Source organism: Ceratotherium simum, chromosome 38 (assembly GCF_057802395.1).
Source record: "Ceratotherium simum simum isolate JZ-2026a chromosome 38, ASM5780239v1, whole genome shotgun sequence".
Classification (NCBI taxonomy): Eukaryota; Metazoa; Chordata; class Mammalia; order Perissodactyla; family Rhinocerotidae; genus Ceratotherium; species Ceratotherium simum.
This window is the reverse complement of record NC_141937.1, coordinates 10,036,629-10,060,600: the sequence shown is the minus strand read 5'-3', so window position 1 is coordinate 10,060,600 and position 23,972 is coordinate 10,036,629. Positions and strand designations below refer to the sequence as shown.

The 23,972-nt window shown below is 43.5% G+C and overlaps 1 protein-coding gene across 3 annotated transcripts in view; it reads left to right on the top strand.

Moving 5' to 3' along the window:
* Positions 1-20,112, top strand: part of SYNJ2 (synaptojanin 2) — a 97,531-nt gene extending 77,419 nt beyond the window's left edge. The window contains exons 17-27 of one of the 3 annotated variants that reach the window (XM_004440708.3): positions 684-840; positions 1,875-1,992; positions 5,625-5,843; positions 5,952-6,030; positions 6,617-6,785; positions 7,239-7,412; positions 9,362-9,496; positions 11,231-11,343; positions 12,514-12,622; positions 14,550-14,701; positions 16,255-20,112. In XM_004440708.3, the coding sequence (XP_004440765.2) occupies positions 684-840; positions 1,875-1,992; positions 5,625-5,843; positions 5,952-6,030; positions 6,617-6,785; positions 7,239-7,412; positions 9,362-9,496; positions 11,231-11,343; positions 12,514-12,622; positions 14,550-14,701; positions 16,255-17,004 (2,175 nt within the window). In that variant the 3' untranslated portion in view covers positions 17,005-20,112. Of the gene's footprint in view, positions 1-683; positions 841-1,874; positions 1,993-5,624; positions 5,844-5,951; positions 6,031-6,616; positions 6,786-7,238; positions 7,413-9,361; positions 9,497-11,230; positions 11,344-12,513; positions 12,623-14,549; positions 14,702-15,177; positions 15,723-16,254 lie in introns of those variants that run through there. The other 2 variants (XM_087425090.1, XM_014795483.2) reach the window with 2 other exon arrangements.
* Positions 20,113-23,972: the final 3,860 nt, after the last annotated feature.

Genomic DNA, 23,972 nt, shown 5'->3' with positions numbered 1-23,972 from the left:
AAGTTAAGGTCTCTGACAACGAGATTCCAACGTTCCTCCGGGTTTCTCTGCCCTCGCTGCTCAACCCTGCGAGTGACATGGATTGCTGTGGGGTGGCCAGATGGAAAAGTCACCACAGCATACCTTCCTGAGACAGGTTTTTCTTTCTTCCTCCTGCCAATATTCTCCACACCCTTCCACTCGTCCACGGAGTCAACATCTGTTTCTGGGTCTTCCCACGGGACCAAGGCTGGATCTAGAGTAAATGACGACAGAGAAGAGCTCGACTTTAGTTCTGGGCTTCTTTTTACCCCATCTGTTTAGTTAACAAATATCGATTAAGGCCTTGCTAGGTATGGGCTGGGCACTGCCCTAGGCCTGGGATGTGCATCCTTGCCTCGTGCCTTTCTCTGTCTTCTGGAGCACTGACCAGCAGACAGTGTGATAGCTGGGGTACCGGAGGTCGGGGGAAGATCCAATGGTGGTGTGTAAGTTGGCAGAACAAATAGATAATCATCGCTTTTTTGCTAATTAAAAGGCACACATATGTCCAGTTTTAGACATCTTCGCAAATATAAAGTAGATTCTGTTACTTTTTAGAATTAGAGCGCTCTGGAAGATGCCTTTTCATTTTTTGTTTTTGCATGTAACACACGAGTCTAGGAGAACTAAAGTGGTCTTGTGACTTCTGTTTCTCCCAATAGATTTTTAAAGACTTTCATGAAGGCGCCATTAATTTTGGACCGACCTACAAGTATGATGTTGGCTCCGCCGCCTACGACACGAGCGACAAGTGCCGCACCCCCGCCTGGACAGACAGGGTCCTGTGGTGGAGGAAGAGGCATCCTTTTGACAGAACAGGTGCGTGAGACGTGTCTGCTTTCAGCGCTGGTGGAGGGCGAATGATCGATACCAGAGAGAGAAGATCACATTTATTCAGCCTGGCGCTCTTTGCTATATAAAAAACATTTTCTTGATAACGCAAAACTACACAAAAGTCATCCCAGATGTTAGCCCCTACACTTTGGAAGTTGTGCTTTGGGGGAGTGCCCCTCTGGCCCCTTCTGGAGACTTATCTGCAAATGCACCTGCTCCTGGCTCTCCCATCCCTGCATCACAGCTGTCCCCCGACCCCACCTCCTCCACTGTTTGTTCTGGGCAAGAAATCAGCAGCGAGGCCACAGCTCTTTCTCTCCAGCATCTCTGCCCTCAACACTCATGCCTTTATCCAGTCCATTTTGTTCAACCAAAGTCGTATCTGCTTAAAGCTCCAATTCCACATCCAACGTGAGCAAGACTCAGGAAAGATAAGAGCTTTTTTATCAATTAGTTGTCAAGTATGTTTTGAACGATTATTGATGCCCAGCTAGGAAGTGCAGTTCATTTAAAACTAGAACACTTATCAGCTAGTACATGAACAGTTAAACTTTGCTGGTAAGATGTGTGCTGAGGTTTCAAAGCCAGGAAATGGCATCTGCAGATTGAAAAGACACATTTTCCTTCAGATCAGTTTGTGGACATCTGCGTGGCCCCAGCGCGCTGAGCAGCAGGGGTCTTTGTGTTCTTAGCCTCTGTGTCTCCTACTGGACAGAGGGCTGCAGATCTCCTGTGTTCCTGTTCCCCCAGCAGCGATTTCTCTGTCCTCTCCCAGTTTACCTGCTGGGGAGGGTGAGGCAGCTCTGGTCTTTCTGTTTTGTATAATCTATATGGGAGAGGTTTTAACCCCAAGCCCCAAAGCTGCCATGGCATGGTTTCAAACACAAAGGGTTAGAGCGTCTGGGACATGTGGTGGGCCGTGACATAGACCCTGTTATAGAAGCTCCATAACTGGCATTCATATGTTGATACGATTCTGTGTCGTCTGTGGGTCTCTTGATTGGAATCCTTGCGAGTAGCTGGAGAACTCAACCTCCTAGACAACGATCTAGATGCTAACACCCAAGTCAGACACACCTGGTCTCCTGGTGTCCTCAAGTATTATGGCCGAGCGGAGCTACAAGCGTCTGATCACAGGTATGGTCCTCGCTGCCATGGGCACATTCTCCTGCTGGGGAAGGCAGTGTCTGCTGCTCCCCACAGAGAACGGACGTGCTGTCCCCATCAGAATGCGTGGGTGGAATACAGTGAAGAACAAAGAATAGTATGACAAATAGCTGTGTGCAGACCACCAAGAATTAACCAGTGTTAGCATTTCGTCACTGCTCCATATCATAAATGACATCATTTATGAGAATTTCAAAGACACAACCTAGAGTATTTTGTGTCATTTAAATTCTCATAAATGATGTCATTATGCAACTTGCTTCTTTGTTATTTAATATTTTTGAGATACAATCACATTGATATTATAGTATTCCAGTATTCCACTCAATATATGCATGGAATTTTCCCATTCACCTAACTGATGAATATTTTTTCTAATATTTTCTTATTACAAATACTGTAGGGTTTTTAAGTGTTGGTCTGGATTTTCAAATGCTCTGTTGACTTGGCCTTGTGAGTCCTGTGTGAAGGATGGAACACAAGCAGCAGAGCTCGGTGTGTGCTAGGCCCGGCTCAGAGGGAGATTATCTTGTGGAACACCCTTAAGGAAACAGAGATGGCGATGGAGGGTGTAGATAGGAAGAGTCTGATCTTCCCACGGATGCTACCAAAACTAGCATGTCTGTTCCAACTTTTACCAGGAAAGAAATGAAGAAAGAGAGTTCATGGTAAACAGTTGGTCAGCCAATAGGTCTAAATCTTTAGATACTTCTAAATTCTTTAGAAACCTGTCGTTGCAAATACATACCTAGAAATGAACCATGGGAAATCTTCAGATATGTGACTTGCAGGTTTGCTAGTTCGGTGAATGTATTTAGAAGCCTTCATTTAACCACTATTTATTGAGGGGCCCTATAGACTAGGCCCTGTTTTGGGCACTGAGGATGAGCAGTAAACAAAGCAGACAAGATCATGCTCTCATGGAATTTTCTAGTGAGGACAGACAGCCAGTAAACAGATATAAGTGCTGTGAAAAAGAAAAAAGTAGTGGCAGAGGTCAGACAAAGGATCGGTGCTATTTTATACCCAGTGTTCAGGAAAGGCCTCTCAGATAAGATGGCCTTGGAGCCGAGACCTGAAGGAAATGAGAGCATGAGCCATGTGGATGTCAGGGGGAGAGAGTTCAGAGTGGGGAGCATGGCAGTGAAGACCCAGGAGGCTGGAGAATAGAGAGGCTGGAGTGAAAAGAGTAGGAGAAGAGTTACAAGGTGATGAGGTGAGATGAGCAAGGAACGCAGACGAGATGGACCCCTGTGGGCCGTAACAAGGACAGTGGATTTTACTCTGAGCTGAGGAGTGGCGCTATCTGACGAGGTGTTAACAGAATCACCCAAAGGGACGCCAGTGGGGCCAGCGTGGAAGCTAGTGCAGGAAGCAAGGGAAGAAATGGTGCCGGCTTTGGACCAGAATGGTCGTGGGTCATTGCGGCGAGAAGTGGTTGGGTTCTAGATAGATTTTGAAAGTGGAGCCAACAGAATTGGCTGATGGATTGGATGTGGGGTGTGAGAGAGAGGAGATGAGGATGACTCCACGGTTTGGGGCCCGAGCAGCTGGAAGGATGGGGTAGCATTTACTCAGCTGGAAAGACTGGCAGGTGCAGATTCGGACATACTGGTTTGACACTTAGACATTTATTGATTTTTCTAATTACAAAAGCAGAACCTCTTGGTTATTGACAATTAGGGAAAGATAAACAAACAAATCATCCATAGTCCCACCCTCTGAGACAATGACTAGTAATGGTGTGTGATGTGTCTTTCCACTGCATTTTCCATGTACATTAGAAGATTTTGCACCAGAATGTTATCCTGTGTGTGGTGTGTACTCCTGTGCACATGTGCTTATAGATATATAAATGTGTGTAAGAAAATTAGGATAAATGATGTGAACTGTCATCACATTTGCTTTTTAATTTACTACATTAATATTTTTTAAATTAAAGTTTTTATTTTGAGGTAATTGTAAATTCACATGCAGTTGTAAGGAATAATAGAGATCCCGTGTATCCTTTACCCAGTTGCCCCCAGTGGTGAGATCCTGTAAGTCTATGGTACATATAGATACGTGATATAGATATTAGCATATTGATGTTGTTATGGTCAAGATATAGAACATTTCCATCACAAGGATGCCTCATGTTTCCTTTTTCTAGCCATGCTCATTTCCCTTACTCCCTAACTCCTATCAACCACTGATCTTTTCTCCCTTTCCTTAGAATGTTACATAAATAGAATCGGAATTGGGGGATTGGCTTTTTTCAGCCAGCATAATTCTCTGGAGATTCATCCAGTTGTTACATGTATGAATAGTTCGTTCCCTTTTTTTTTTTTTTTGATGTGGAAGATTGTCCCTGAACTAACATCTGTGCCAGTCTTCCTCTATTTTTTGTATGTGGGACACCATGATAGCATGGCTTGATGAGCGATGTGTAGGTCCATGCCCGGGATCTGAACCTGCAAACCCTGGGCCGCCTAAGCGGAGCATACGAACTTAACCAATACGCCACTAGGCCAGCCCCTATATAGTTCATTCCTTTTTATTGCTGAGTGGATAAAGCTGCCTCCTCCTGTTTTCATCAGAGATGCTTCAATTCTCTCCAACACATGGGGCTTCTCTGAAAACTTTTTCTGCCACAAGTTTTTAAGAACACTTGCTTAGTGCGTATCCCTGTGTCAGATTTTTCTCAGTCTTCTTTGTTCTTGCTTCTAGATGCAAAAAAAATAGTAATATAAGTTTGTTGGAGGAATAATACTGATGTTATCACCCACATGTCTTAATTTCTGTAGCGTTCCTTAGTTTTAAAGGTTGCCACCATATTATGTACTATTTTGTCTTATGTTTGTTTCCAATTAATATTGTATTATAAATGTCTTTAATAAGGTTACATAAGCTTCATAATAAAGGATTTTCTAAATTTTTGTTGAGTAAACCCATCCCTATATCAAAATTACAGTAATGATTGCATTATTTCCTGCTGATCTGTTTTCCTGTGTATGTCAAGTAGATTTCTGCAATGTTCTTCTCAGTGATTGCATAGCGTATTATCATATGACTGCACCCTAACCTAACTCTCTCCCCATTATGGAACAGTTAGATTGTTTCTCCTTTTTTCCCTCCCATCAACAGTGCTGTAGTGATCAACCTTGTCTGTAAATCTTTGTCTGAATCTCTGGTCATTTTCTTAGAACAGAGCCCTAGAATTGAGATTAGTAGATCAAAAGAGATGAACGTTTTTGAGATTCTTAACTCAAATTGCCAAATAGCCCTCTGAAAAGCTTGACCCCCTCGCAAAAGGAGATTTCCCACTTCTCTACATCCTTGGCAGTACTGGCGATTACTATGTAAAAAATCTTTGCTGATAGCTGGTATTGTTTTCTCTCGAATCATCTTTAGATAAAAATGCCAAGACAACGCTAAAATTGGGGAACTATAAAGACTGAAACCCTAGAACAGGGCAGCCAGGCTGCAGGGGCCCTGCTGGGGCCACACTCGTAGGCGGTTGATGGGGACTGTTTAGCAGAGCTCTGAGGGCTGGGGTTGGGGGCTGGGTAGCTCTTGTCCTGGGTTAACTGTTTCCCATCTTCCCTTCGTGTCTAACGCAGACCCGTGCTGGCGATCGTGGAGGTGGAAGTACAAGAGGTTGACGTGGGTGCTCGGGAGAGGGTGTTCCAGGAAGTGTCCTCTTTCCAGGGGCCCCTGGATGCCACCGTCGTGGTCAACCTTCAGTCGCCAACCTTAGAAGAGAAAAACGAGTTTCCTGAGGATGTGCGCGTGGAACTCATGGAGACCTTGGGGAACTACGGGACAATTGTTCTTGTCAGGTAACTACTGGCCCGGCTGGCATGGGCTCAGGTGTGCACGTCAGTGGGAATCCGTGAGAGCTGCCACGTCGCTCTGGGGGTTGACTGGGTGTGTCTCATCTATTCCAGGATCAACCAAGGGCAGATGCTGGTGACTTTTGCAGACAGTCACTCGGCTCTCAGTGTCCTGGATGTAGATGGTATGAAGGTGAGTCATGCTTGGTTGCTCGTGGAGCGGGCGCTGCTTAATCCCTATGGTTTTTTCACGTGGTCATGTTGTCCGCTCTCCTTACCTGTGTCTTTAGGTGTAGGCACCACATGAGGGCAGGAGCTAGGACTCTTCATTCTGCTATATAATTCTGGTATCTTCAATGAGGAATCTAATGTCCAGCACTGGCTACTTGCAGAAATTGGGAGAAAGGGCAAGTTAAAACTTAGTTCCCACTGAGTTACTGGGTCTGTCTTCGCTCCCACATCCACGTGGGAGTGTTGCCATCATTCTCTTTAGAGTACATAATTTGGAATCTGCAGTTTGCAGGTAGTTTCCATGTTGATAATATCCTGGTTTTAAATTCACATGGAATGAAAAGCTGGAGATGATAATTCAACTTTATTTAGACCAAATGTGAGCTGTGCTGAGCCTGCCCTGAGGTCTAGACTCTCAGTTTTTCTTGGCAAAACACAAAGATTGGCCTGACTCCCAATGCATAAGCTTGAGCGAGATGCACTTTGGGATCACAGGGAATTGTTCTGACATCTGCGTTCATTCTTGGATGGCCGCTCTGCCCTCACAGGTGAAAGGCAGAGCAGTGCAGATCAGACCGAAGACCAAGGACTGGCTGAAAGGTTTGCAAGAGGAGATCGCCCGAAAGCGGGACAGCATGGTCTCCCTGTCTCCCACCGCCAACTCCTGCTTGCTGGAGGAGAACTTTGACTTCACAAGTTTGGACTATGAGTCGGAAGGTAGGTAACCCTGCGAGGACTTCTCAGTCGGTGTGGCGAGGCGGGCAGGTGGGCAAGAAGTTCTCCCCGCAGCAGGCATGAGATTTTCAAGATCCCTTCTAGAACCTTGCCTCGTAAAGGTTAGAGAGGGTACTTGCAGTGCAAGCATTACATTCCATGCGATAAGTTGAGCATTGTCCATGTGCAAGAATGAAATGGTAAATGGGACCTGGAGACATCTAAAATTACATTGGAAAAGTGGTTTTGAGGATGTCAGGGCTGCGGGCTTGGTCTCCTGTCTCAGGCATGAATGGAATTGGGGTCCCGTCCCTGCTGACACGTGGGTGCCCGTGGGCTGCTGGCAGCTGTGTCCCAGGTGTCCTGAGCCACAGGCCTTGATGTTGAACAGACCCACCCATGACAGGCTATGCCGTTTCACCCTGATTGTTTGCTGTGACTCATGTCCTTCTCTAGGCGATATTCTCGAAGATGACGAAGACTATTTGGTGGAGGAGCTGGGTCAGCCTGTGGTCTCAGACAGTGAACTGGGGGGAGACGACCTTTCCGATGCCCCCAGCTCCACAGCAGCAGCACCTCCCAGCAAGTCACCTGCACTCACCAAAAAGAAGCAGCATCCGACCTACAAAGGTAGCTTAGACCTTCCTCTTCTAAATGGACTTGGGATTGAATTCCCTTTCTCTCAGTGGTGGCTGCATCCGTGCTGCCAATCAAGTGTGCACATCCCATGAAAAGCTAAAGCAAGTCTGCTATGGATCCAGCTACCACCACACTGATTTTCTCTAGTGATTTTTATTTTTCTACAACAACTGGTACCCCTGTAACACACCAGGTTCATGGTAATTCCTGTTTCCTCTGTAATTCAAATAACCGCAGCTCTGAACTGGTTTTACAATTGTGATTTTTTTTTTCCTGTCCAAAACTTTTCTGATTCAATCTCATAAGAGACATATTCAATACCTATGGCCTGCGTTGGCATATTTTTACATTCTTATAACATTATATTATTATACAGTAATATTATACATTAGCATCATTGTATCATTTTAGACTTAAGTAAAGCAGGACTGAAAGTCATGTGGATTGAACTGCAAGTCCCTAGGTTAAATAGTATAGTAACTCTTTTGAATAGGTTTTAAAACCCAGAAGCGTTACATGGGCTGGAACGTAGGATAGTTCATATTTCAGCATCGGACTCCTTTGGCACAGTTCCATCCACAGCCACGAATGCCTTCCAGCTGTTGGTCATTGTGTCTCCCCCTCTGGAGGAAAGCTGTAAACAGCTGGTGCAGGAGCTTAGCCATGTGTCAGGACCCTTTGAGCTGGGGCTGAAAACAGAGAACAGGAGTGAAAGTGAAGTAAGACGCTTCCCAGGGAAGGCTCTTTGCTGGGAGAGGTCAGAGAACCTCACGCCCCTTTGACTGTATACTGTCCCAGAGCTGGTCCATAGCCTAGCTACCTTGAACCATCAGGAGCTGTTACACTTACAGGTTGGTGAGCCCCGTTATAGAGGTGTGGATTGGGCAGGGGATCCTGGAAATCTGGCATCTCATGCATCTCCCCAGCCGACTGGGAGCACAGCCAGGTTTGGGGACTGCTGCCCGATACAGGACCGGCAGCCTTCATCAGCATGTCAAGGCGGTTCTGCATGCTGCTTGCCCAGAGGGCTCCTGCCCTGAAGTAGAAGCAGCTAAAGGGATGTGTTCTTGAGACAGGAGGCAGCCCTCTTCTCCAGGGGTGGCTGTCATTCAGGCAGCCTCTCAAGGGGAGGGCAGATGTGAGAGCAAATGCCTCTTTGAATGAAGAATAGAGCCACATGGGGCTATGTGGGCAGCCTGGCCGCGTGGTGGGCATCGAGGAGATGAAAACACCCTATGGGGTGTTCAGGCGTTCCCATTAGCAGAAATTTTGCTTCTCCCCGGCTCAACCTCAAAGATACGTGGCAAGGAGCTCTTGGATTTGAGGATTGGAGTATCTAAGCCAAAAGGAAATGAATCAGACTGTGTTGCAGTGTGGGAGAGAAGACCTAAAATTGTCCTGAATTTAAATGTAATAAATGTTTCTGTAATAAAACAGAAACAGTCGCCTCCTCTTGCCGCTCTTAGCCTTAGAAGGTTTTCATGGGACAAATCAGGAAGGCGAACACTTGTGAAGTAGCTGGCATTGGGACTTGATGAGGGAGCAGGGATACCCCATACTAGCAGCTTGGCGCTGGACCACAGGCTGCCCTGCTGGCAGAGAAGCGAGAATAGTCTAGCTTCCAAAACAGTTGTCATGTCTTAGAGGGAGGAATTAAAAATGAGGAACTCTGGTTTTCAACTGTCTCCTCTCCTCTGTGTAGAAATCTGTGGCTTATTTCAGCAGGAAACACACCTACACTTCAAAATATGATTTCAGTGTCTCTCGTGTCTGGACAGCAAACCTTGTCCACGGTTGATTGAATATTCCAAGCAGGCATTGGGTGCCGCCGCCGTCCCTCCCATGCCAACAGAAAGGGATGCACCTCCACTGTCCTGCCTCTGTGCAGACCCGAGTCTGACCCCTGACTCGCCTCACTCACGTTCCGCCGTGTCCTCCAGATGATGCTGACCTGGTGGAGTTAAAGCAGGAGCTGGAAGCAGTCGGAGATTTCCGCCACCGCTCTCCGAGTAGGTCTCTGTCGGTCCCCAGTAGGCCTCGGCCACCTCACCCGCCGCAGAGACCGCCCCCTCCAAGTAAGACTTTGCTTGCTTCCGGCTTACCCCAATGCCTGCTGGGAATCATGTGTCTCTCCTGCTACTGGACAGATGGCTCTCAATCGACTTCTTTCTAGGCATTGAGTCCCCACAATGCTTTTTTCCCTCCCTGGGCTCCTTTCTGTCTTAGATCCGTGACACGTTTGATATCAGAGATAGCTGTGTATCTCGTGGCAGATTAAACGAGTCCTCTGTAAAGCTGTTCTTCATCCTCCCGTAGCTGTGTTTCGGCTTTAAGATGCTTTCACTTTGAAACCTTATAGGATGGAAAATTGGGGCTGCAGCCGAGCCAGCACTTTTTTAGCTCCTTCCTCTCGACCCTCCGCAGCATCTTTCAGAATCTTCTCTCCTTGACTGCTAACCGCCCTCTCCCTACTTATTAGAACTCCAGCAAGCCCGGGAGCCCTAACACACAAGTGATTGCATGCCCACCTCTAACGAGGCGCCATCCCGGCTGTGAGCCCATGCCTGCGGGCCCCTGGCATTCCTCCACCTGAGGACCAGCTCGTCCTGGCCTGGGTCTCATAGGATGGTGCTTTTCTTCCTGGCTCCTCAAAAAACAATGCTTTGCCCATCAAACTTTCCTTAATTACTTGCAAATAAGGTTGTGACATGCTTTTTTTTTTTTTTTTTTTTTGCTGAGGAAGATTCGCCTTGAGCTAACATCTGAGCCAATCTTCCTCTATTTTGTACGTGGGTCACCGCCCCCGCATGGCTTGATGAGTGGTGTGTAGGTCCATGCCTGGGAACTGAACCAGAGCCACCAAAGCGGAGCATGCTGGACTTAACCACTAGGCCATGGCCCCATAAAGCTGTGACATACTTTTGATCAATTTCTATTTTACCTCTACTGTTGACTTCTCCCATCCCCCACCGCCCAAAAATTGTGGCAATCAGATATATAGATTTTTCTAATGCTTTACTTTCACAATTGGGTTCACCTTGGCTTGCATCACAATAGTCATCTCTGGCAAGCCAGAAGCACGTGACTTTTTAAGTGTATTTTTCACTTTTCTGAGTTGACACTCTGAAAAATAAAATATAAAATAAAAATTAAATAAAAACCAAAATGTACGTTATTGCAGAAAATCTACAAAAATAGATAAATATAAAGAAGAATAAAATTTTTAAATTCACTTGACTACCTAGAGATAATAATTGTTAACCAAAAGACTTCCAGCCTTTTGCAATTATATATATCTATATCTACAAAGAATGTTTTTCTTTTCTTTTTTTTTTTTTTTACAAAATTGATATCCATTTTGTTTGGTCATTTGTCTGTCATTTAATGTGTCATTAAATGTTGTTCTAAAACATGATCTGTTAATGGCTGCAAGTGTAATTTAATATAGTTTATTCCCCTGCTTTGGGAGTTTTTAGATTTTTCCCATTAACCATTTTTTAAAATTTGGTCCTAATAACAGTAGTGTGTTTTAAGCCACTTAAAAATGAGTTGACTTTTATATCAGATTTGAATGCCCCAGGATGTTAGATTAAAATGTGCGTTCAAATAATGCTTCTCCAGAAAACCTACATTCATAGGCACAAGCTGATGGACAATCAAGAGAGACTTAACATCGACTCTGTAAATACCCAAGGGCTGTGTGCACACTCTGACCCTCACTGCCTCTGTGGTCAGCCTTGCTCTCAGCTGCCTTGAAGCAGCCGGTGGCTTCACTGAGACCGACACTCTGTGCTCCTTGGTTTTCACAGCTGGTTTAATGGTGAAAAAGTCGGCTTCGGATGTGTCCATCTCCTCCGGCACCCACGGGCAGTATTCGATTTTGCAGACAGCAAAACTTCTGCCAGGAGCACCCCAGCAAGCAGTGAGTTCCTCTGTATTCAGCTCAAAGCGAAACGGGCCAGCATCTCAGACCCGAGGGGTTTGCCCCGTGGTTCCTCCTCAGCCCCTGCAATCATGCGGGATTACCTCCTTTCAGTGAATATGTAGATTTGTATCTCTTTAACCCTCTGCCTGTCCACCAGCTCGTCCCCAAACCCCATCACTTAGTAGCAGGTCCTTTATAGGGCTTTTGAATGGCCGTACAGGGCGTTAGAGGGAAAATCACATTTGATGGAAAATCCCAGGTGTCCCTGTGTAGCGGGACTGCTGGTTTCCAGGCTCACCTGCTTGCTCTCCTGGTGCTTAGCTTTGGTCTTGGTGGAAGATTGGTGGTTAGTAGAAGGGAGTACAGGAGAGATTCAGACCACTTGTCTTGACAAAATGCTGATCGTTCTGGCATGAAGTTAGTTAAGCAAAGAGGCTAAAAAGAGATCTAATGGGCCTAAAAAACGTAGTAGGGGAACGCTAGTGACAACAGTCCTGTAGGATTTTGGAGATGGAGAGTTCCAGAGGATGGCAGCAAGCTGCTGAAGAAGACTGCAGGTGAAGGTCAATGGAGTAGAGGCGAGGAGGAGGGAGGTGAAGCCCGGGTGCTGGGTGGAAGCTAACTTGTCCCGCGAGGGTGCGGAGAGCTGGGCCAGGCCAGATGCTCACGCGTTCACAGCAGGCGTAGGGGGTTAACTGGGTGTCAGTGGTTCCTAGTAATGAAGGCTGATCATCAAAGGCAGTCCAGAGGTTTGGGTTAAGAGGTAGAAAAAGCACTTTGAGAAAACGTGTGTCTATAAGGTGTTTTAATGCCTCAGCTGGGCTGTGGAAGGAGTGGTCTCTGCTTATGATTTCTGGCTTTTCCTGGGTATTGAAATAAAGACAGAGGATGGTTTATCCACATTGCAAAAACCTATAACCACCCAGTTTGGGAAACGAGGGTCGTCAGCTCTAGATATTATTGCATTCCTCTTCTTGGTATGAGAGTGCCCTGGGGGAGAAAGAGGCTTGAGGGATGGAGTTTAGGTTGGAGTTTGTGTATTAATCGCTGTCTCATGGAGCTTGTAAGTCTCACACTCGCGTACAGGTCAGTAGGCAGTGAACGCGCCAGGTGAGGCTGTCTTCCTGCCCATGTTAATACACTTTCCTCCCTGATTCTGTCCTCAAGCCCAAAGCTAGGACTGGGATAAGTAAACCTTACAACGTCAAGCAGATCAAAACCACCAATGCTCAGGAGGCAGAAGCAGCAATCCGATGTCTCCTGGAGGCCAGAGCAGGTAGGTGCTCCCCTGGGGCTCTCCTCCCCGGCCAGGAGAAAAACCCACTCTTTTTTTCATTTCATCTTCCTACTGAAAGGCGCCTAGAAGAGAAAATAACATTTTTTTTCTGGAGCCAGTATTAAGTGAAAGTACCCTTTAGCAACATTTTATAAAATTCCACTGCTAAGATTTATTGTCCATTTAAAATTATGTATTTAAAATGCAGTAAGTATATAAAAATAATCCCAGGATTATTAAGCAGCACTTAAGGGAGAGATTGAAATAAATGAAAATGAACATTAGAAAAGAGTGATGTTGGGCCAGCCTTGTGGCTCAGCGGTTAAGTGCACGCGCTCCGCTACTGGTGGCCCGGGTTCGGATCCCGGGCGCGCACCGACTCACCGCTTCTCCAGCCATGCTGAGGCCGCATCCCACATACAGCAGCTAGAAGGATGTGCAACTATGACATACAACTATCTACTGGGGCTTTGGGGAAACAAAAGGAGGAGGATTGGCAATAGATGTTAGCGCAGAGCAGGTCTTCGTCAGCAAAAAGAGGAGGATTAGCATGGATGTTAGCTCAGGGCTGATCTTCCTCACAAAAAAAAAAAAAAGAAAAGAGTGATGCTGCAGGCACTGACTCATTCTGCTGGCTCTGTAAAAAGAGATAGTTAGGTATGCATCCTATTTCAAGCACAAAATCTATTTTTTAAATCCAGCAACAACTGTAGATTCTTTACTGCCAGGCGGGGACCTCTTCTCTGCCGCACTGCCTGTTCATTTTTGTTGCTGTTACTCTAACCCATGTTAATCATTATTGTAACTTGGAATGTCTGCCATGCATTTCAAAATCACTGGTCACTAATGTTTTTTGTTTTGATTTTGGAGAGGGGAGATTACACCTCTGAAAAGCCATATGTAATTACGATTGCCTGATTTGCTTTTATTCCGGATATTTAACTTATTTGGAATTCCTGAATAACATTTAAGGAGGGCATAAATTATGAGGTTGTGAAACACTGTTGTAGAATAATACCATCACAAGTGTTTTTTTATTTAAAAAAAATAACTAAAATTATGTGGATGTAACAACCCAAGTGTCCATCAACTGATGAATGGATAAAATGTGGTGTATCCATACAATGGAATATTATTCAACCATAAAAAAGAATGGAGTACTAATACATGCTGTATCATGGGTGAATCTCAAAAATAGTATGTTAAGTGAAAGAAGCTAAACACAAAAGGCCGTGCATTGTATGATTCCATTTTACAAAGTGTCCAGAATTGGCAAATCCATACAGATAGACAGTTATTAGTGGTTTCCATGGGCTGGAGAGAGGAGGAAATGGGGAATGATGGCTATGGGTATGTATGGGGTTTCTTTTTGGGGCGATGAAGTTGTTCTGGAATTAGATAGTGGTGATGGTCACACAACTTTATGAATATACTAAAAACCACCAAATTGTATCCTAAAAAAGAGTGAATTTGATGCTATGTGGCTTATATTGCAGTAAAGCGATTTTTTTTAAAAAATTCTATAGATGTCGAGGTTAGGAGAGGTTTGAGGTTTGAAATCTACCCAGGGTCCCAACTTAATATTTTCTTGGTCGTGGGCCCTGCTGAGATTTTGAGGAGTTTTGGGTCATCTCCCCTGAGAAACGCACATAAAACTTTGCATGTGACGTCAGGGCCTCACTGATGCCCCATCAAGACCATCCATGGACCCAGATCACCATCCCTGGTGAGAAGGTGAGCATGAGAAGCTGGGGGCCGAACCTAGCTGGTTGGTCTTGACAACCTTCAAAAAAATTTTTTTTTTTTTAGAAGAAAGGAAATACACTGTGTTAATAAAATATCCTTAGAATGTAGACTGCCCGAAGATTAATTCATGCAGCAAATTGCCTTGATCTGTACACTTCAGCCGTGCAATTGTATGTTTCAGGTGCCCCAGGAGAAGCCCAAAATGCCACAGCCCCGAGGGACCAAGGGTCTTCCAAACCAGAGCCCACAGCAGGGGTGGCCCCGCTCCTGCCCCGTCGGCCGGCACCCAGAGTTCCTGCCATCAAGAAGCCAACCTTGAGAAGGACAGGAAAGGTAAGAACCTGGTAGCATAAATCTCTTACTCCCAAGTTGCTCGAATGTCTTGTTAGATAAGAATTACGTCTCCGTTAAGTCTGGTCTCTCCATACACATTCCTGAGTTCCTGACACAGCCCCATCGTTGAGGAAAATGCTTGGCAATCGCTTTCTCCTTCGTATCCCTGCCGCATCTCGGCTCTAGCTGAGCAGAAAAACCAGGAGTTTCTCACCATGATGGTAACAGCTTAGAGGTATCACGCTTCCGGAATGTTCTATTGGAGTCCCCAAATAGAACCACTGTGGGATGCTTTATTCCAAATGTTCCACCATTTCCCATTTATGTGTGGTCTATGTTATGTGCACATGGTTTCACGTGTACAGATTTTGTTGGCATTAGAAAAGCAACAGATTTCAACATTAGCCATGTTGACAAGCCCTTGTGTGGCTGGGATTCTGGAGGGTCCACAGCATCTCGTGCCACTTTTCTTGCAGATTGTATTCTGCTCTCGCTCTCAAGCTTCTCAGCCTTGCTTGCTGCTTCAAAGACATGAGTTTGTCAGGACAGTAGCAGCCCAAAGACTGGCGCCTATAGAGACATCTGGATCTTCCGTTTGATCTCAGTGTTCTCGTAATGGGACTCTCGGTAATCCCTGGCTGGTCATTGCAGAATGCCTGCTGTTTTTCCACCTGTAGAGTGTATGAGCCGTGCCTTTGGTACTTTGTCCTTCCAGAGCTTGCTTTGTGTTTTCTGGGTTGCTCATGCCACTTCTGCTCGTTGCATCTGTCCATTTTCCATGCTCCTTACAAGTACAGCCGCCTTCCTCCTCCTTTCCCTGTGCGTACTTGCTCTTTTCTTTTAAAACCCAGGGGCAGAAATGGATTCATTTACCCGACTGGCTGCACAGGAGTTACAGTCAAAGGCTGTTGGGGAAGGGATTGTTTTCAGTTTGGTTCCTAAAGAACCAAAGGAAATCCTGAAATGCGGATGCTGGAACTACGGAGAGCCATTTCTGTACAGAGCGCCCTCTTGTGCTCTGCAGTTGTTTTCTTTGTGATAGTTTTGAATCAGAACTAAGGAAGTTCCTGTGTGAAATTTTCCTTTCGGCTGTATTTAAATATCAAAGATTCAAGGAACACATATATCCAGTAGTCCTTCCGTTAGCTTAATGCCGTGACCTTAGTCACTTCAGCCTAGCACAGTGCAGACTGAGTTATCAAAGCTGTGGCCTCAAAGTCTTCAGAGAGGTTCACTTTTAATAGAGGAGGAGCAGAACCCATTTCCTAAGGTAACAAAGAAAAACTTGTCTCAAATTATTCACTGTGGCCCTGGTTTTAAAATTGTCACTCATATTTCGTTGGACCTGCTAAAAGTGTGTGTTTGTCCTGTGCTCTTTCGTACCTGGTCTTATTTCCATATCCCAGACATTCTCAAATCTTGAATTTGCTAGAATGTCAGCTTAGTGCCATCTCTGCTCCCTTCCTGACACTGAGTGCTGTCTGATTCCCAACCACCCCGCCTCCACCCCGGGCTGGCTTCTTATTTACGCTCTTGGTTGTGCTTTTTCTCAGCCCACTTCACCGGAAGAGCACTTTGGGCAACAGACTGCCCATTTTACAATCGGGCCCCCGGAAACAAGCCTTGAAACCCCTCCTCTAGCGACAGTCCCGCCTGTTCCCAAACCAAGAACACTTCAGCCCGGGAAAGGTGCCGAGAGGAAGCCAAGTGGTGGAAGGCCAGCGCCAGACGATGCCCCTCCAGTGGCTGGAGCCACCATGCCACCCCCTCCGGAGGTCCCGCCTCTTGTGCCCCAGGTCCCCCCGAGGAGGAAGAAGTCAGCCCCCGCCTCCTTCCACCTGCAGGTTCTGCAGAGCAACAGCCAGCTTCTCCAGGACCTCAGCTGCAGCAGCAGCAGCCCCAGCCGTGACTGTCCCCCTGCACCCCAGCCTGATGGGGGTGCTCTCCTTCCACAACCGGCTTTTCTTGGCACTTCATCTGCTGCAAGCCCCGAGACTGATGGCCCCAAGGAGCTGAAGTCAGAGGCAGCCTCCCTTCTGGGTGATTCTCAGGATCCCTTCTGGAGCCTTCTCCAGCACCCTAACCTGCTGAATAATGCCTGGCTTCCCAAGACCTCTGACCCCCTGGACGCGGGGACCAGGAACCTTGGAAGGGCACACACAGCCCCACCGCAAGTCCGCACCTCAGCTGCCGAGGAGCCGCCACCGGAGCACAGGCAAAAAGACTTCAGTCACTGGGTGACAGTCAGTGACAAGGACAAGAGGACGGTGCTGCAAGTGTTTGACCCACTGGCGAAAACATGAGTGGGAAACCTTGACAGCTGCTTTCTTGCAGAACGTGTGCCTTCTTTCCTTAGACATCACTTTACAGGGAAAAGCCCAGAGCCTTGGCCTCAGTCCCCCAGTCAAAAGAGACATCTATTTAAAGGCACACTGAAAAAACATTTGTACTTCTGTAACTCTTGTGTGGTTTACAAAAAATTGTGTCTCTTATTCAATAAGATTATTATTCAGCCACCAAGCTATGCTTTATTCCAGACTTGTGCATTTCAAGTTTCCTCTCAGGGGTATGGGAAACCTCTGGTTAGGTTCAGTGTATGAATTTTAGGAGAGGGAATCTGGCTGGTAATACCCAAGAAGTTTTCTCCCATTGAATTGTAGATGGTTGTGCAATTTATGTGTGTATCTGGTGTTTTTAAAATTTTGTTTGTATTTTACAGAGTTGGAATAACTTTTTGATGAATCACCTGAAGGTTGATGCATAAAGTAAGGATTAGCCTAGAAGGTGGTTGGGACCATTAAGATCTGTACCTGGCCCGCTGACACTGAGTTACAAAATGTCAGAGTTAGGGGCCGGCCCAGTGGTGCAAGCGGTTAAGTGCACGCGCTCCGCTTCGGTGGCCCGGGGTTTGCAGGTTCGGATCCCGGGCACGCACCGACGCACCGCTTGGTAAGCCATGCTGTGGCGGCGTCCCATATAAAGTAGAGGAAGATGGGCACGGATGTTAGCTCAGGGCCAGTCTTCCTCAAGAAAAAAGGGGAGGATTGGCATTGGATGTTAGCTCAGGGCTAGTCCTCACACACACACAAAAAAAAGTCAGAACTGGAAGCAGTGGATAGATCAAGCAAATGACTAGACTGTACATTCCTGTAGGCCCTTGTTTATTTATGCACATGTATATTAACCTTGGTTATGTGTGAGCCCTGTGGGAGGTGGTGTCTACACTGTTCTGGGTCTGAAACACATACCCCATTAGCTTAACCTGAGCTTAAACTGGCTAAAGATTCCTGTTCCATGACTTAGACATGGCATGCCCCATAAATTGCTGTAGTCCTGAGCCCTGGTGTGCTACTTGAACCAATTTTTACACACTATCTGTTCCCTATTAAATGAAACCTTGTGGATTCTTTATTCCCCTTGTATTCCATACCTGGTAAAAGCACAAAATGTGAAAACTCGTACTGGCACATAATATTGATCCTCGTTGTTATGATATGAAGAATATTTGGTTTAGCCTGGTCCGCCTGGCTATAGCTACAGGAAGGAAGGTACCACATGTCCCTATATATAAGAAACCCTGGGGCAGCATTGCTGGGGTTTGCTTAACTATATGTTTATTAGGTTTATTTTTTGTGTATGCATTGTTCCTATACATTTCCAACAGCACTTCTTGCCTATTCAATCATTTCATCACCATACTGTTTTACATTTTTAAAATAATGTTATAAGGCCTAGAATCCATTTGGAGCAGATATCATATTTTTATGAATAAGAAATTCACTGGCAAAGTCTTAGTGTGCCACGTACCATATTTAGGAGTCTTTCCTGTCAGAATCGTACAGCAATGATTCTGTGTCGTCCCTAATGTGACTGGGGAATTCCTGTGCTAAATGCTAATGGTTAGGATGGCAATAGTTGTCTTGCCTGGGGATTACCACTTTCTTTTTACCGATCAGACCTCTGGGATTTCAGAATTATTTGTCATTGCCACTGTCAAGATATACTGCAGATGATTTCAATCTGTCACTCAAAACAAAGACAAAACTACAACGTTTATCTCATTTCATCTGAAAACTGATAAAAGAAAAAGGTATTAGTGACCCAGAGAGATAAACAGATAATACATGTAGTTGACCAGTCATAAAAGATGATGTTTCTGGCCTTAGCTGATTAAGGCCCCTTCTGTAGCACTTACGTACTTTATATCATTTTTACCTGTTTAATAAATGCAAGAAGTCAACAACGTGATCCTTGAAAGAGTTAGGGGGAGAAAGATAGCAAGGTGGGCAATACGCTCAGAGAAGTTAAATGATTTGCCAGGATTTGCATCGCTACCAAGGGTGCGATTGGGAAGGGAAGCAAAGATTTCTGAATTCAAATGCTCTTTTCTCTATAACCTCTTTTCCCACCAAAGAGGAGGTGAATTTGAAAGCAGATACAGGTAACAACCAGTCAGAAAAGCAGAAGAAACATAAGTACCATAAGAGTTGCTTGCAATGCTGGGACTAGGCCTAATTTTCAGGTTTCTTCTTTGTTCTAGACAGCAAATAAATGGTACGGAGAACAGAATTTCAATTAAGATAAGTGCTCATCACTCAAGTAGCTTTTAAGAATCCAACAGTATTAATACACAAAATTGGGGAGGCAGGTCACAAGAAAAATTACAAGTAGTTTAACAAGAATTGAACAAATATTATTTGATCATGGGTGTTCAAATTTAGTGAACAACATAGACTGGATTTTGAGTTGATATGTGAGGTTCTCACACCAAGGTTCTCTTTAACAACAAAAAAGGGACAATTGGAATTGCCTTATTTATTTTTTAAGTGCTTAATCATTGGTAGGTTTCCTAGGTTAACAGCAGAGTCGGTTGAATAATCTTGATAATGAGCAGCTGCCATCCTGGGGATTTCTTTCTGTGGTTTTTTTATTTTTAGTCTGACTTTGATGTTCCCACACAGGCCTTTTTTTGTGTGACCTTGCAGTTTATTTCATGACTGTTCTGTAAGATGTTACACTTCGCTGCAGACCGTTTGGGGCACGGTACTTCACAATTCAACGTTGTCTCTCTGACCCCGATTATATTCCCTTTTACAACATAATCTTCTCAGACTTCTTGCCTATTTTTTAAATTGGATCCAGTAAATGATTGAAATTAGGACATCTGCCCAAGCAATTCCTGTAAACGTTTAAAGTTGTTGAAGTTCAGGACACTTAATAAAATTCTGCTGACATGCATATAAATGTAAGCACATTCACTCTATAATGAAGTAATTTCATCAGAAAGAAAAGCTGCAAAAATTATTTATTGGGTGACTAGCAATTAATAAAACCCTGTAATGTTTATTTGAAGTGGTAATTTGTACTGAAATTGTAAAAAATACCTATTAAATGTTTTGTCTTTTTTTTAATTTGGCTTCTTTCTTTTCAGATGTGAGGAGAATCTTGGGGTATCTTCTTTGGCTAGCCTTCTATTCTGGATGAAATGTGATTACTAGTTATTCCTCTGTTTGAGTTTTTTTGGGGGAGGGGATTTTTCCAACCAGAAGAAAAGCAGAAAAGTAAAAATTTGGTTAAGAATTTATGACTTGAATGGTCCTAGCTGGGACCACTGCCATAACAGTGTGATAACTTGATGCTACAATATCTACAATAGTGAGAGATGCTGGAATTCATTTTCCATAGACTCTTATAGCAAACTTATAAAATCTTAGACTGCTAGAGTGGTTTGAGTACATCGCTGTGTAGAGAGAAGAGAGTAAACAATCTTCAAGTTCTGTCTAGGTTTGTTCTTAGCTAATTAACACTCAAAATAAAGTCATAAATGTTCTCTGGTGACTTTCAGGAATAAGAATATACTGACAATCTCAATAAAGATGGCTAGCCCTTCTTGAACAGTAAGTACTGTACTGAATTTATTCAATCTGAGTGCACAGCCCTGGGAAATGGATGGGGAGGAAGGAAACAGCCAAGTACAGTACCTGCCTTTTCCAACGTAGTGGGAGAGAGATTTGAAACTCACTCTCATGCAAGGCAAACTGTTTGTGCCTGTATAATAGCCTCTATCTCCATGAGGAGACCAAGTGTGGGATTGATTAATTTGTGAACAGAGAGGTCATGGCAGATTTGAGAGAAGAGGATTAAGAAATTGACAAGTAGCAAAATGGATTTATGTACACGGAAAGCATGTTGGCTGATGGGAAAGAATTTCAGAGGACCCTAAATGAAAGTTTAGGATTTTATTCTGTAGATAATAGAAGTAGTGAGTAGTGGAAATACCTAAATAAATCTGTGTGTTAGAGTGTTAAGATTACAGGCTTTGCCTAGGCTAACAGCAGCTCTTCAAAGCGTCTGGAAGATGGTTTATAAATGGTGTGAGGTAGGGGGTCCAACATCATCTTCCTGAGGGATAGTTATATCATGCTGTTGAGTAAATAACAAACCAATGCTCTCTCATCCTTTAATTAGGTTTCTCAAGGGGTTATTCACTCTTACTGACACTTTCAAATAACATTGGGATTTAGATATCCTCTCTATTGTTTTTAAAAATGTTTTCTGTCAGTTTTTAAACATTTTTCATTAACTTCAACTTATCCTTAATTTGCACCCTTTTTCTACTTTTTAATTTTGTTCTTTTCCTAATTTCTTAATTAAAGGTAGCACTGGATTCATTATTTTTAGTTTTCCTTAAGTAAATACATCTAAAGTTATATATTTTCCTCTAATTATAGCTTTAACTTTACCCTACACATTTTGGTATGAAATATTCTCCTTTTCATTAATTTCTAGATTGTAATTTGCTTTTATTTCCTCTTTGATCCAGGGGAGACTGTGTAATGTTCCAACAGTTTGGGTTTGTTTGGCATTTTAAAATTGCTCCTAATTTTATGGATTATGACCTGAGAATATGGCCTTGCTAAACATCTACTTTTTGAAATTTATTAAGGTTTGCTCTGTGGTCAAGTGCAGAACTGATTTTTTCAGTGTAAAATAAAAATGTTTTTTAGTTGTAGGGTACAAAAGTGTGTGTGTGTGCGTGCACGCGCGTGTGCACGCACGTGTTTTGGCATGTCAGTTCCTCTGCGCCCCAAATGGAACAGGTCTTTCTGCAAGGCAGATCTGTGGAGGCATCTGGGCAGGCTCTACGTCTAGCTCCATTGCTGTCCTCCCATTGTTCTCACCATGATTCCTTAGATTTTGTTGAATAAATTCTTCTCAGTTTGTTGTCTTTTGATCAATCTCTAAACACTTTGAATGATTGCCTTTGCTAATTTTGACTAGTTTAATAGTAGATGTCTCTTTGGGGGAGAGGTTTCCCTGAGCTCTTCATTATTGCCATTCCAGAATTTCTGCCCCGTGGGCAATCTGTTCTGTGCCAATACTACGTTGTCTTATTTCATTTAACTTTGATATCTGGTAAAACAAGCCCTCCTACCTCATTCTTTAGAGTGTCTTGGCTATTCTTGACCCTTTGGAATTCCATATAAATTTTAGAATCAATTCATCAAGTCCTATTAAAAAAATAAAACCTATTGGAATTTTTGACTGGGACTGTGTGGGATGGAATAGACATCTTTACAATATTGACTCTTCAATATAAGAACATGGTATATTTCTCCAATTAAGGATTTCATTAATGTATCTCAAAGTTTTTGTTATAAAAATTTTCAAACATGTATGAAATCAGAGGGAACAGTTTGAACCCTCATATACCCATCACCAGGATTTAATAGTAATTAACATTTTACTATATTTGCTTTGATATTTGACTCCTAAATACTTCTAATGTGTATCTCTAAATAACATTTTCTTTTATAACCTTAATACCATGACTATATCTAACAGTTTACAATAATTCTTTAAAATTCGTTTGCTATTTTTTGCTAGTGTACTTAAATAGGAGTTTTTTTGTGTATTGACTGCATCAAGCAACCTTGCTAAACTCTCATAAAATTCTAACAATTTAGTGTATTTCAGTGTATCTAATATACCATCAATTATAAGATACACCATTTATGTACTATTATTCTTAAAAAGATGCTATGGTCTGAATGTTTGTGTCCCCCTAAAATTCATATGTTGAAATCTTAACCCCCAAAGATGATGGTATTGGGACATGGAGTCTTTGGAAGATAATTAGGTCATGAGGATGCAGACTTCGTGAATGGCATTAGGGTTCTTATAAAAGAGACCTCACAGAGCTCCCTCGCCACTTCCACCACGTGAGGACACAGCAAGAGGGTGCCAGCTATGAACTAGGAAAAGTCCCCTCACCAGAACGCAACCATGATTGCATCTTGATCTTGGACTTCCCAGCCTCTAGAACTGTGAGAGATAACCGTTTGTTGTTCACAAGCCACCCAGTCTGTGATATTTTGTTATAGCAGCTCAAACAGACTGAGAAGGCTTCCAACTAATTTATGACTCATCTATTCTGAGATGCAGCCCAGTTACAGAGATGTTAAAATATTTCTAAATGTGTCTTAAAATTGATAAAATATTGTATCATCTGTAGATTCTTTGGGATTTTCTATGTAGACGATCATATGATCTGCAAACAATGACTTTTGTTTCTTCTTTTCCCATCCTTGTACCTTTTTATGCCTTTTTCTTGGCTTATAGAGGTGGCTAGGACATTTAGTACAATGTTAAATAATAGGCATTCTTGTGTTATTCTTCTTCTCAAAGGGAAAGTGTTAATATTTTTGCCATTAAGTATGATGTCTATTGTTTTTTGTTCTTTAGACACCCTTTATGAGCTTGAGGAAATTCTCTTTCTGGATTGCTGAATTTATCTTTTTCATGAATGGTTGTTGAATTTTATCAAAGACATTTTCTATGTGTATTAAATGATTATGATGTTTTTCCTCCTTTTGTTGGTTAATATGGTGAATTACATTGATCAGTTTTCCAATGCTAAACAACCTTGCATTCTTGGTATAAATCAACTTGGACAGATTACATTATCTTTTAAAAATATTACTGGATTTAGTTTGTTGATATTTTTGTTTAGGATTTTTGCAACTATGTTCATAAGTAAGATTCTCTTTTTTGTACTATCCTTGTATGGTTTTGGTATCAGTTACACTAACCTCATAAGTTGGGGAGTACACTGTTTTCTATTAGCAGAAAGAATTTTGATAATATTGGGATTATTTCCTCCTTAAATTTTTGGTAGAGTTCACCAGTAAAGTCAATGGGGTCTATAGTTTTTTTGTGAGAAGATTTTTTTAGTCACTAATTCTGTTTAATAGTCATAGGACTAGTATCT